This window comes from Centropristis striata, chromosome 24 (assembly GCF_030273125.1).
Source record: "Centropristis striata isolate RG_2023a ecotype Rhode Island chromosome 24, C.striata_1.0, whole genome shotgun sequence".
Classification (NCBI taxonomy): Eukaryota; Metazoa; Chordata; class Actinopteri; order Perciformes; family Serranidae; genus Centropristis; species Centropristis striata.
Genome location: NC_081540.1, coordinates 7,401,831 through 7,415,847, shown reverse-complemented (window position 1 = coordinate 7,415,847; position 14,017 = coordinate 7,401,831). Strand labels below are relative to the sequence as shown.

At 36.2% G+C, this 14,017-nt stretch overlaps 1 protein-coding gene across 1 annotated transcript in view; it reads right to left on the bottom strand.

Moving 5' to 3' along the window:
* The window catches only part of atp11a (ATPase phospholipid transporting 11A), a 54,122-nt gene that overhangs the window by 7,062 nt on the left and 33,043 nt on the right, over positions 1 to 14,017 (bottom strand). Inside the window, exons 14-30 of the mRNA XM_059327953.1 lie at positions 13,502 to 13,561; positions 13,233 to 13,399; positions 13,029 to 13,100; positions 11,948 to 12,021; positions 11,751 to 11,854; positions 10,760 to 10,941; positions 9,646 to 9,897; positions 8,710 to 8,887; positions 7,745 to 7,847; positions 7,515 to 7,660; positions 6,831 to 6,890; positions 6,611 to 6,738; positions 4,972 to 5,107; positions 3,639 to 3,662; positions 1,460 to 1,525; positions 1,217 to 1,320; positions 824 to 989 (exon numbers count right to left, since the gene is read on the bottom strand). Coding sequence (XP_059183936.1) covers positions 824 to 989; positions 1,217 to 1,320; positions 1,460 to 1,525; positions 3,639 to 3,662; positions 4,972 to 5,107; positions 6,611 to 6,738; positions 6,831 to 6,890; positions 7,515 to 7,660; positions 7,745 to 7,847; positions 8,710 to 8,887; positions 9,646 to 9,897; positions 10,760 to 10,941; positions 11,751 to 11,854; positions 11,948 to 12,021; positions 13,029 to 13,100; positions 13,233 to 13,399; positions 13,502 to 13,561 — 2,022 coding nt within the window. The remainder of the gene's footprint in view (positions 1 to 823; positions 990 to 1,216; positions 1,321 to 1,459; positions 1,526 to 3,638; positions 3,663 to 4,971; positions 5,108 to 6,610; positions 6,739 to 6,830; positions 6,891 to 7,514; positions 7,661 to 7,744; positions 7,848 to 8,709; positions 8,888 to 9,645; positions 9,898 to 10,759; positions 10,942 to 11,750; positions 11,855 to 11,947; positions 12,022 to 13,028; positions 13,101 to 13,232; positions 13,400 to 13,501; positions 13,562 to 14,017) is intronic.

The following is a 14,017-nucleotide window of genomic DNA, read 5'->3' as shown; positions in this document are numbered from 1 at the left end:
ACTTACATCCAGCAGAGTAGGGACGTAGCCGAAGCCAGAATACATCTGCTGGCCCACAGTCACCAGTTAGACATTTGACACACTGCATTATTACAGTTAATAAGTGTAAGATATGTCTAGAATATTTATGCTGCTCTAATATGGCGGCAAACCTCCCTGTTTAAGTTTTCACAGGAAGAACTTAATCAGTTATGTGCTTTCTTCAAAGCCACCAGACTCCATTGACAAAAATATGAAATTTACTCTGCAGAACACACTTGTTGCTGGTCTTCCACCACCTCATTCAGTTTGTTTGTTTGTTTGTGTGAATTTTGGTGTTTTAAAGGGTTAGTTCATTAGATCTTCATGTAGAAACTGAAGGATTGATGCAGAAGTGTGTGTGTTTTCTTGTGTTTTGCAAAGTAAAATTAGTGTTTTTTTCAAAGGAATCTGGTGTCTTCGACAAGAGCATTGATACCGGCTTCAGTTCCCCCCTATATAATAGGTAAAAATTAGAAATACTCTTAATGTAGCATTAACTTAAATTAATATAGATTTTTTAGAATATATATTAAATTGCATGGAGTAATTGGCCTGCCATCTACAGTAAGTAATACAATGACTATGGTTAAGTACCTCATACAACCACAGTTCAATAAATCCGAACCATCACTTTAAATAGACACCGTTACTTTATATAATTACTCCAAAATATATTTCATAATTTTGGCAAATTTAGATTTACCCAGAGCAATTTTATACATTCATGGGTGTAATTCTTAGCCATTTCTCAGATGGTTAGAGGTAAATATATACTAGTCAGTATGTATGTGTATAAACCGACCTGTATGCGTTCAGTGGTAGTGGGCCACAGAGCCCTGCAGATCACCTTCTTCACCACATCTGGCAGCAGACTGGCTGATATCAGGAGGATTATGCTGAGCCAGGCTGGACCACTGGACAACATCTGCATGAACACGTAGTACATCCTCTGGTAGTTGAGGAAGGGCCTGGAGGAGAGGAGAGGAGAGGAGAGGAGAGGAGAGGAGAGGAGAGGAGAGGACAGGAGAGGAGAGAAGAGAAGAGAAGAGAAGAGAAGAGAAGAGAAGAGAAGAGAAGAGAAGAGAAGAGAAGAGAAGAGAAGAGGATATAAATATATATGTCTTTTATTAGGTTTTTAGGTTTCAAGCTTCTATGTTTAAGAGTTCTAAAGTTATTTATTTTTTCCAGATCTTACCAGATGATTCCTCCCCACAGCAGAGAGAAGACCACAAAGAAAATCAGCGAGCCCCAGATGACGAAGTGGTTGATCCAAGTCCAGTAATGAGTATCCAGAGCCAACTACAAGAGAGAGGTAAGACCTGTCAGATGTCATGGCTCACTGTAATGATACCACTGAGGCTTAATCCAGCCTCGCTTGGTTGCTCTTGTGAGTCTCGACTGAATGTGTGTGTGTGTGTGTGTGTGTGTGTGTGGATACCTTAAATGTTACAGTGAAGACTAACACAGTGAAGACCAGCGTGCCAAATGTCCAGTTTCCAAACATCTGCAGAGGAAAACAACAGATGCTGTTAGTGAACCATTTCAAAGAAGAAGAAAAAAAAAATCTGTTTTTGTTGACTACAATGATGTTTGAATGCCATTCATTTCAAGAATAAATGCACTCAGGTCATTTGAGATCACTCTACGACCTGGTGGCAACACAGAGATTAACTTAAGTGCACGTGTTCAATTAGGAATCAATCAATCAAACAGATGGCAGGGTGCTCAGACAGCCACATTCGGGTAGATTGTCACATGACTGATGGGTGGGGAACAGGTGGCATGAGGTGACGTAGATAAAACCAGGAGAAGTGATGCATGTGTCAACATGATAGGGAAACTTTTTAGAATGGGCTGCATGTACTATTTTATTTATACATGAGCAGGAAAAGAAAAAAGACATTACACTCTAACTTGTTGTTCACACTCATACAGTAATATAAAAATTATTTACAGATTTATTGGAACAACATAGCCCCCAATACTATTAACATAAGACTTACAGAAGACATTGAGATAACCATATGATAACATATGATTATTTTTACTGCTTTAACTTGCTGATAAACCTCCCTGTTTAAGTTTACACAGGAGGAGATGAAGCCTCCAGACTCCATTGACAAAAACAGTAATTTTACTCTGCAGACACACACATTGCTGGTCTTCCACTGCCTCGATTAGTTTAGTTTTTTTGTGTTATTGTGTGAATTTTTAGGTGTTTTAAATGGTAAGTTTAGATTTTTAAAAAGTCACACAATAACACAAAGAAACTGAATGATTGAGGTGGAAGTGTGTGTTTTCCTGTGTTTTGCAAAGTAAAATTACTGCTTTTTTCAAAGAAGTCTGGTGGCTTCTGTTTCCCCTGTGTGTAAACTTAAAACAGGCGGTGAAATATTTTAAATGTAGCAATAACTTTTACTGACATTGATTTTTAAATATAGTATATTCCATGTAGCCCTCCTATTCCTTCCTGCTCCAAATGTTCAAAGGCTAGCCCTAAATGTTATTTAAAACTAACCAACAGTTAAATGTTTACCTTTATCTTTGCGCTCTTTAGCTACTAACTTGTGAGAAACATTTTAATATATAAAACTTGTTTTTGCTGTTTCCTTTAATGTGTTGAATTCATGAAAAATAATGTGACAAATGAATAAATTAAGTTTTAAAAAAAGAAGAAAGACAAGCATGAAAAGATAGAAATAAGCCTTACCGAGTCCATGTGAATATGTGGTTGTAATGTTGATGTGATAGTGACATATTCAATAATGACAGCAATGACATTTTTTTTTTTTACCTCAGACTGTGGTTCAGTGGTTAACACTATAAACTATCAAAATTAAGGCTATTATTAAAAGTAGAATTACAGAATTTAAATGTGACATGTTTTTTTCCTTTAAATGTGAGGAAAATGTTTTTCCCAGAGTCTCTAATGCAAAATGTACATTTTGATAATATTCACTCAAAATACTTACAGGTGCATCTCCATACATTAGAATATGATGGAAAATTTCCATATTAAACATAGATAAAAGAAACATAGTACTTTTGTAATATTACTTTTTTTGAGACTCTTAATTAAATGTAAGCCATAATTATTATAATTATAAGAAATTAAATCATTTTAGACATGAAATATTTCATTCTGTGTGTAATGGATCTATATAATGTGTTATTTCACCTTTTTGAATTGAATTACTGACATAAATGAACTTTTCTATCATATTCTAATTTATTGAGATGCACCTGTATTCTATTTCTTTACAAATCAGCCTGAAAACAGTCCTGATGGCTCAGTAATGTACTGTGTTCTTCTTCTGCCATTAACTGAAGCAGAATTAGATTAGAAAAGTGGTTAAATGTCCTCTAATGGATACTTTTTCTAATTGATCCCCTGCTTTTCACTGAAGTTGTGACACACAAAATGCACACAGAATGTATCGTAAAAAGCGGGTCGCTACACAGAAGCCTACAGTCGAGTGTCTACAGCGAGCACTAAGACATGAGGTGAGCAGCGGATGGATGATGGTGGTTTTGGTGTCAGGCTGTGTGACGGGACCAAACAGGAAATTGGAAACTGAAACTAGGGAGAGATGACAGAGAGACAGGGACAGGCTTACCATCTGTGTGTTGGTTGTCATTAGCTGGGAGGAGGAAAGAGAAGCAAAAAGAAAAAGCAACACAAAGGTAAGGGGAGAGGAAGAAGAAGAGGAGAAGGCCAGAAGAAGAAAAAAATCATAATAAAATAAACAACAGTTTTGTGGCTGGAGAAGAATAAAAAATTTCAATGAACAGAAAAAAGTGAAATCAAGCAACTTAAAGCCGTCTGGGAGAGAAACGCTGCTTGAAAATGAAAGGAAACAAAGAGACAGAGAAGATGGAAACCCGCCATGCTGTCGCCTCTTGGAACTCTATTATTAATATTATACTTATTATTATTTATATGTTATATTATGTTCTTTAAATGAAGTCTAAATTGTTTTCATTGTTGATTTTAAATTACCTTCAAGTTAGACCATTTTCAGTTTTAAGTTACAATAAAAATAAACAATAAAAAAGGCCGTAGACAAAAATAAATCAGTCAGATGCTTCATCTTAAAGGGATAGTTTGGATTCATTGAAGTGGAGTTTTATTGGTACTTTTCCATATTTAATCTAATATCTAGATGGTGGTCAGCACAGCAGAAGAACACATTTAACCCTCTGGTATCGCTTTAATATTCTACCCTTTAAAAACTTTGATAAAAACATTTTATACACAGTGCTTTAGAAATGTATTAGACCACCGGTATGTGCAACAGCTGTCCGAAATTAACAGAAATGGTAATTACTGAAATCAGTCTCTTTAACCAAAATTATATTTTTAATGCTAAAATATAATTATTATTGTTATCCATGGATTTTCAAATTTACTGTTTTACAAAAAACCCTGTAAAAATAGTAAAACACATCATTATTTATTGATTAAAAGTCAAATTACAGTAATTTACTTGCATTCATGATAATTAATAACAATATTTTTGTAGTTTTAAACAAGCTTTTGAAATATTTCTAAAATATTTTTATGACAGGTGGTCTAATCAATTTTTTAAGCACTGTAAAAAAAAAAAATGCGTCATACCACTTAATATAAAAAACAAAATCCAAACTATCCATTTAAGAAATCAACTGTCGGAACATCGCTGTGTCTTTGAATAAAGGCTGCATTGATTTAAAAAAAAGAAGAAGCTGAGTGGGTTATTTGCATTAATAAACTTAAGCGACTTCAAAAGGAAAAATGACAAGCAAAATTATGAATGTGGTTTGTAGAGAATTGAAAAAAAAGGCGCAAAGTCGGGAAAAAAATTATGTCGTCGTGAAGCAGCCTGTGGATGCTTTTACTTTGAAAGAACCAGTACCATAAACCTCATCAACACTGAATTAAAGGAGCTGTCTGTGACACTTGGACGTTACCTGTCCGTTGCTGGTGAAGGTGGTGTTGTCGAACAGGAAGTAGGCCCCGAAAAACATCACGATGGCGTCGTACACACCCAGGATGGTCCAATATATGAAGATAGGCCACCGCAGCAACGAGTTCTTAGCAATATCTCTGCAGATAAACACAAGATGACAGTAAACAGAATGACTCATATAAGAGATTGCACTTATTGATCAGTATTGCATTAGCTCTTTGGGAGGACCTTAACCAGAAATGACTGTAATGAGATATTTAATTTGATTTAGCATTCACATGCAATGATTCATGAATACATCAGTGATATAGGTGCATTATAGACACACAAATACCAAATTCAGAAGGAGAAATGTGCAGTTGAAACCTGAACCAAAACCAAATCAAACCAAGTTAGATTGAGAGGTTTCTGAACAAATCTCTCCTTTGCGTGGATGTGAAATCAATAGAAAACATCTGCAGTTTATTAGAGTCAAATTGAGTTAGTGTACTCTCTAACGTTGGAAAAAAACTCAATCTTCTGCTATTACTTTGTACATTAACTATCTGGTAGATTACATTAGACCTGTGCCGATAGGAGATCAGATAATATGTGGACAATTGGAGGGATGATGATTGTTTTTTCCTGCGCCGACATTAAAGCGATGTCAACAAACTTATCAACCAGTTTGTCGTCTCTTTTCCACAAACCTGACAACCTGTTCTTCATATTCCTACTCACCAAAACTTTGTTCTGTGCTCCATGAAAGTAGTTAAAGTTATGAATATTATTTGGATTGTGATACTGAAGTTAAGACAATAATGTTAGATAGAACATGAAGTGGTGATATTCTTGCACCAAGCACAGAAACGTGGGGTTTTAAAGAGAGTTTAAAAAGAGAATACACTGCTATTAAATCCTTTAAAAAAAAAAAAAAGTTTTAATTAAAAAAAAAGGCCTCATAACTTGCTGTTCGGCTACTCAAGCAACCACAATTGGATGATGATAATAATAATAATAATGATAATAATAATAATACAATAATATAAATATGATAAGTTATAATAAAAAGTAAATAATAATACTAAAATAATATAAATAATAATAAGTAACAATAAAAAAATAAATAATAATACTTTATTAATATAAATAAAAATATTAATAACAAAAATATGAATAGAATAAAAAGTTATAATAAAAATAAAATAATAATTAAATTAAATAACATAATAATTAAAATAATAACAATTATAATGATAATAATCATAATCATACATAAAATAAAATAAGAAAATAAAACCCAAGTGTTTATTTTGCTAATAAGGCTGAATTAAACTGTGAGCTTGTTGGACGATGTCTCTGAAAGAATCCAACTAAACCCCAGTAAACTTCAGAATAAAACATTCCTTTACATCATAGGATTGTTTCATGAACATCAAGCTTTATTGATAGAAACAATTTATGTTGACGACTGAATGAATATACTCCAAACTTTCAATGGCTTGGGAGCTTAAGTCTGTTTATCTTTTGCACAGGAAATGTGCAGAATAAGAAAAGAGCAGCAGGTAACAGTCGTACATCACACACACACACACACACACACACACACACACACACTCTGCAGATTTTGTATTTGTGCATTGCCAGATTTGGACACTAACCTGTAGAGAGACGGGTCCTTCTTCAGGATGTCCATGTTGATGTGCTGCTCGATGAGGCTGTAGAGCAGGATGGGGAGCGAGGTGAAGCTGATGTTGTACAGAGTCAAGTAGGCTGTGTCGTACAGCGGCTGGGAGGACAGGCAAGCATTTCACTTAGCAATGTTTTAGTTTACTCTGTGTGTGTGTGTGTGTGTGTGTGTGTGTGTGTGTGTGTGCCTACCTGTTGTGAGAAGCCACAGAAGAACTGGTAGAGGAACTGGGGGAAGATGAAACAGACATTCTGGAAAAGAGAAAGAAAACAAATGACAGATCTAAAATGGACAACAGACGACAGGAGTTGTAAAAGTGTTTTGCTGCGGAAAGTTGTGGGCATTAATTATTCGAACAGTTTTGTTTTTTTACAAAAGACATGTCAATCTGTTGATCATTTCTGTTCAGTTTCTGGCTATGATAAATTATGTAATTTTGGCAATTTTCTTTTAAGAAAACATGCAAGGGAGTTGCAGCTAAAAAGAAGAAAAAATACACAATACAGACACAAATGTAAAGTATATTATTAAGTTGCTCTGCAGCAGAATTTATTATATATATTGTTTACTTACATTTTAAGAATTAAATTCTTTCAATATGTTTTATTATATTCATTCTTACTTTGTGCTGAATTTCATGTATGTAAGGTGCTTTATATACAAGTTTATTATTATTATAATTATAATAATAATAATAATAATAATAATAATAATTATAATTATTATTATTATTATTAATAATAAAAATAATAATAATAATAATTCCTTTCTTACCAATTTAACCTTAATTAAACTAAATATCAGAAACTGAATTATCACCAAACTTTAGGCTTCAAACAATAAAACTCACACGTGCATGAAATGAGCAGACAAACCTTGTAGAAGAAGTATTGCACGAGTTCAGAGATGCGGATGTAGTAATAGTGTCCATGGACGAGCAGCATCTTCTTGAGGTGTTTGAACTTTGCGATGGCGTAGTCGCTGTTCCTAGCTGCCTGACGGCCCTCCTTACCCATAATGCCTGCAGACACAGATAAAGTTTTACAGGGAGCAGTAGGAATGTTAACATGTCCAGTTATCTCCTCAAAACTGCTGCAGCACTAACCGATGCCAACGTGGGCCTCCAGGATCATGCTGACATCATTCGCTCCGTCTCCAACAGCCAGTGTGATCGGGTGCTCCTCTGAAGCTTTGATCAGCTTCACAATCTAGAAAAAAATGGCATCAAAGCTTTAAACCGTTAGCATTCAAACAGCCATGTTAGGCTTTTTTCCTCCCGCATGTCTCCTCTTTACATACATTTCTACTTTATGCTGACAACATGCAGTTTAAGGCAAAAAACACCTAAAAATGTGCAATTTTCGCCTACTGTATTTGATTATCCCTGCATACTGGGGTCACTAAACAGGCTTTGAGTAACATAAATTGGGCATTACTGGAAAGCTGAGACTCTTTTGGATTCAATGAGCCCAGTTTAATTTGTGTGGGATGATGTTAGTCCCTGTAGTGTAGCCAGTTCATTGTAGTGAGGGCATTTCTTAAGTCTGGACCTCACTGTATAAAATGAGTTGCTGTGACCTCTAGAATAATTACAGAAAAATGTCTAAAAATGTCTAAAGTTCTTAAAACAACATCACAGCATGGATTTTTCTATGGTGATCCAAAGGTCTTGGTGTATTGATGTTATATTCTGGAGGTTTTTTTGACCATTTGTATCCATTTTCAAAATCAAAAGAATAGCCTAATTCAGCAGCAAATGTGTGTAACAAATGGGATCAAACCAAAAATTGCTGCAACTACTTACGGGACATAAGTAGTTGCCAGTTGAACTGGAAATGGACTTCAGAAATAGAAATATTAATGATCTGAACCCTTATACATCTACAAAGGGGGGCTAACTCCTAACTCCTTACTTCAGCAAAAAGCATCACTCAGGATGTGGATCTATATATATTTAGGTCCATACGGAGTCTTAATGATATGACGGAAAGCCATAAACTGATACACCGCAACTCTTTCTAATGGCCGGCTGTCTCTAACAGGAGCTCCTGTGTGGCGTCTATTTGGTACCTGAGCTTTCTGCAGCGGCGCCATCCGACAGCAGAGCACGGCGCTGCAGTTGCGGCAGATTTCTAGGAAGATCTCTTTGTAGTTCCCTGAGTTGGAGTCCTCCTGGGCGGGCCTCAACACCGCAGAGAGAGTGGCTCCGTCGATGATCAGCCCGTAGTCAGTACAGTCGCCTGATAAACTGCACAAACACAAGATGTACATATGTCATATATAGCACAACTACCACAACAATACACTTTATTCTGTTGCTTTCTTATTAATAAAAAAATGGATCTTATGCTTATTTTAAAGTAATTAACCCTAACATAATTTATCATAGCCAGAAACTTTAGAAACGTAAATTATTGTCAGATTTTCCAATTTCAAATGCTTTCATCAAGAAAATATATGCGCAACTACTTATAATTAATCAAAATCACCTTATTCTACATGTTTCATCTAGAAACAAAGCCAAAAATAAACTATCTGCACTAACTAAATCCTTATTCATAAATTCATAATATTTGATCAGAAAAACAATATTTAGCTTCTGTTTTTCAGTATTTAACCCTCTGAACCCCACAAGCTGCCGTTGAATTTGAAAGTTTTCTTGAAAATAAAAAAATAAATCACCAATATTACATAATTTATCAAAGGCAGGAATGTTAAAAACAGAAATTATTGGCAGGTTTTAAGCTTCCACATTTAAGCTTAAGGTAGTGATATTTAATTGCAATCTTTATTCTAAATGGCTCATTTAAAATATTTCCAAAAATAAACTATTTACACTAACTAAGATTCTGTAAAAAGCATTAAATTATGAGTTCCTGAGTGCATCTTGGGGATCCATGATTGACTCGGCTGAGACCATCAGTCACCAGGCAAAAAATCAGTAAAATTTCGACACTTCTAGTCATGATTGTGTGTTTCCATGGCGGTGCAGTCTCTCACACGTACCCAGAGAAGGTGTCCCTGACCATGCCCCCGTGCTGCCTCAGGACGGTCCTGCTCAGGTCAAACAGGACGTCGTGGAGGCTCTGCTCCTCGGTGCGTTTGGTGGTCAGCTCCAGGATCTGTGTGTTGCGGTGAAACAGCTTGCTGGCGTAGCAGGTTGCTGCTGCCGTCTCCATCTTGTCACCGGTCAGCACCCACACCTTCATGCCTGCCTTGTGGAGAGACTCGATGGTGTCCGCCGCTTTTTCCTGGAGCCTGATGTGAAGGAAAGCAGGGAATCCATAAATACAGGGTTCGGACACTTTTATAGTGGTCAAATTCAAGCACTTTTCAAGGACTTTCAAGGTCCATTTTCAAGCTTTTCCAGTATCTTTCAACAATTGTAAATGGCATGTTTTAGATGAGTACTTTGATACTAAAAGGGGTAATTTCACTTAACCGTACCACCAGCAATGGAATTTCCCTTTTAAAAACTAAAAGGAGTTTGCTAATCTCATAAAACATACTGGAAACTAGGAGGAAAGCCCCACAAATAAGCTACTTCAGGAGCCCTCACATCCACTAAGAGTTAGAAAAACTCCCTTCAGTAAGAAGATACAGGGTAGAGCAACAAGAAACATCTCAGAAACAAGAAGACGCAGGCTATAGGCTGTTCAGTTTATATATTTTTTTCCATTGAAAATGCGGTTATCAATAGTCAGATTGCAAGAGAAATACAGTAAGAATTTCAAGCATTTACAAGCACTTAATCCAAAATCCAAGCACTTTTCAAACCTTGAAATTCAACATTAAAATTCAAGCATTTTCAAGGATTTCAAGCACCGTACGAACGCTGTAAATACCACAGCAACAACACAGTATAACAATACTTTTCATTCTGCCTCTTTCTGCACAGAGTTGACTTGCAATGGCCTCTGGGTTAACAATCTCCTTTAAGCCTGCACTGTAATTGCTTTTGCAGCGAGTGTGCCCTCACTCAGTTAGTCTCACTGAGAAGTGGGCCAGCGCTTGTCAGGGCCGCAGCACGCACACATTTAGATCCAAGAAGTGAGAGCATGACAGCAAAACTCGACTTGATTTGTGTATAATTAGCAGCACATTAGAAGAGATGCTCGACCTGTCCTCCACAGCAGTGGCTCCCAGCAGTATCAGGTCTTTCTCGATGAGGTCGTAGGCCTCGGCTAGTCGTTTGTCCCGGTCCTGTAGTGCCAACTTGGCCCCGTTCAGCAGGTGGCAAATCTCCTGGTACTGTTCGGGGCTGAGAGGCCGATAGGCAACACAAAGTGTCCTCAGACCCTCCTGGAGGAGAGGAGAGTCACACACAGTTAGACCGGCATATTAAGGACTTTTTCTTGTATCTGAAGCAAGACATTTCTGCACGAGATTCCACACAAATAGATTTTTGCATGAGTTTTTGGTTTCGATGTGAGTATGTGGTGTGTGGGCAGCAACTCCTCTCTCTGTTTGAACCTCACCAGTACAACTCCCACATACACAGCTCTATCGGTTTGCACTGAAAGCTTTGATTAATCTGCAGCTGCAACTGTGACAAACAATGTCTTACTGACCTCGTTTCCACTGCGGTTCACTTTATTTAGTTCATCTTCTAAAAAACTCCAGATACTAAGAGATTTCTGGATTTTGGGAGTTGAAGTTTTGCAGTTAGCTGCCTTATAATGTGTGCTTCCCTGCAACGTGCTTACTTATTCTGCAGTTGGTTATGTCTTTAATGCCCCAGGATTGAATAAAGAGAACAAGATAGTCTAATGAAACACATCTTGTGGCCGTTTAGAGTCTCATGCTTATGATTCATTTAAGTGTTTTAGAGCGGAGCAATTAGATTATGAAATACATGTTAATCAGCTGCGATGTCGAACAGCTGACGGGGAAAAAACGCCAGCCAACTGTTTAATGGAAGTGCTGCACTGGTCCAACTTCCTTTCAAACTAACCATGAAAACCATGAAAACCACGGCCATGCACTATAACTGTGACAACTAAAGTCACACAACCTTTGAAACTCACACAAGGGGAATCCTGTGAATAATGTTCCAGTAGAAAAACACTTTTTTTTATGAATATATAGTATGAGAAAAGTTGTGCTCTCACCACAGCGTTGTGCTCCACCCGAGCTCTGACCTGATCCACCTTGCCTGATATCACCCTGGGGAAGATGGAGGAGTCTGCACCTTTACAGAACAGATATAACTCACCTGTTCATACACACACAGAGGCAAAAAAGAAAGTGTTAGAAAGAAACCATACACACAGTTATACACTGCACATGCATATTAACAGTTAATTACCAGAGCTGGACCGGACAATGACACTCATCCTCCGTCTGACTGAGTCGAATGTCAAAACCTCCAACAGCTCAAACCTAAAAAAAAAGACACGAAAACATTGAAATTAAAGAGAGCAATGAGGCACAAAACGATCAGTTTCAGATCTGTAAATAAAATCTTTTCATACATTCTTACTCGATGAACTCATACAGAGATGATCTTCAGTTTGAAAGCCAAAAACAATAATCTCTCTTCATCACTGTTCTATAATTATCGTGCCAGAAGGCTGCTTGTTTCAGCAGTTACTCAGCTGCTCCCACTTGTTGCAGTACTGACATCATTTTACAATAATATGCACCCGTTTTCTTTGCAGCAGTGCTCTTTCTGGGTTGCATATGCTCAATTTCACATTGCATGACAACAAATTTGATCTTATTCTTTTTTGTGGTCTAATTTATTTTTATTAATTTTATATTGAATATTTATATTTTAATAGATAATGGTAAGAGCACTAGCATAGTTGATCTATTTATTAAAATTTCTTTTTGTTCATTTATTTAACTTTTTTAAATATTAATTTGCTTTTCTGTTACATTCTGCTTAAAGTTCAAGAAAAAAGTTGTCTTTTTTCAAGAAAATGTTTTTTAGTCTTCATAAATTCCAAATTATTTAATCTATCTAATCTAATTTGTTTTGGTCAATTAAAAAAAAAGATATATACATACATATATTGAATACTTATACTTTTTTAAGGTGATGGTAAGTGCACTAACATCATATCTTTTTTAATTAAGTTTCCTTTGATTTATGTTTTTTGTTGATTTTTTTAGGTTTGTCATATATTTAGCGCATAGTTATGACATAGTAAGATACATGGGAGACACAAATGGAAAATATATATATAAAAAAAATAAAAAATAAATAAAATGGGTGCATATGTATTAATGCTGTTTATACGGTACATTTTCAAAGCCCATATTAAAACAAATGAAAACATAAATAAATAAAATACAAAAATAATACAAAAAAAAAAAAGCTGAAAGGAGATTTATTGCAGAGGGTTAAAGAGATAAACTAAATAGTTTTAAAGGGACACACTCACCTCTCAACCTCATCCTCCCTGTTCAAGATCTCCATGTGACTGTCCTTGAGTCTCAGATAGGTGAAACCGAGCCTGCAGCAGAGAAGAGCACTGTTACTGCAAACAGACAGACTGAACTGAATGTGTGTATATCCAAAAACTAAATGTTTGTGCAGCTGGTTCAGTCTGATTATCACTGGCATTGTATGTGTGTGTGTGCTCCACCTCTTCATGCCCTCCACCAGCGCCACCTCGTCTGGAGAAGAGGAGATGTAGAAGGAGGTGGACTTGCCCTGGTGGATGCCGTGTTTGATCCCGTCCACTGTCTCCTCCTCCTTCACCTGCACCGTGTGGCACAAACACAGCGCCCGGAAAAACAGCTCCTCGTGCTCCTGTGGTCGACAGCCAACATGGTGTCACCCTCACCCAGAAAACACACATACACACACACACACACACACACACACACACACACAAATACAGCTGATGCTCACCCTGGCACCGGGACCTGGAGACGTGTCGATCATGTCCATACCAGTTGAACTATGCATCACCTGAGGAAAACGCAAATTAAGCCCATTTAAATATGACGATATTAACATAAAGAGAGGAAATGTGGAGTTTTGTCACAGCTATCAGTAACCCTGGAATACAGGGCTGAGAATGTTCAGTTTGTGTGCAAAATGACACAAAAAACAATGAATTATAATGATGAAAGGGAATTATGATAGAAGATTTTTTAAAAAGAAAAAAATTGTCTCTATAACAGAATAATTCAGATGCTGCCAGATTTTCTCATTAGGATTATTTTAAACATATTTATGAATTTCTTTCTTTTATTTTTTAAATTATATTTTAATCAATGTTACGTAGAGTCTCTTACATTTTTAACAAATAAGAATGGTATTTCAGTAACTAAAATTAACTGAGAGACATTTGTCCGAAAAAATCAGGATGTATTTTTCTAGTTTTTATTACTTTATTTTACTTTTATTTATTTTATTTTTATT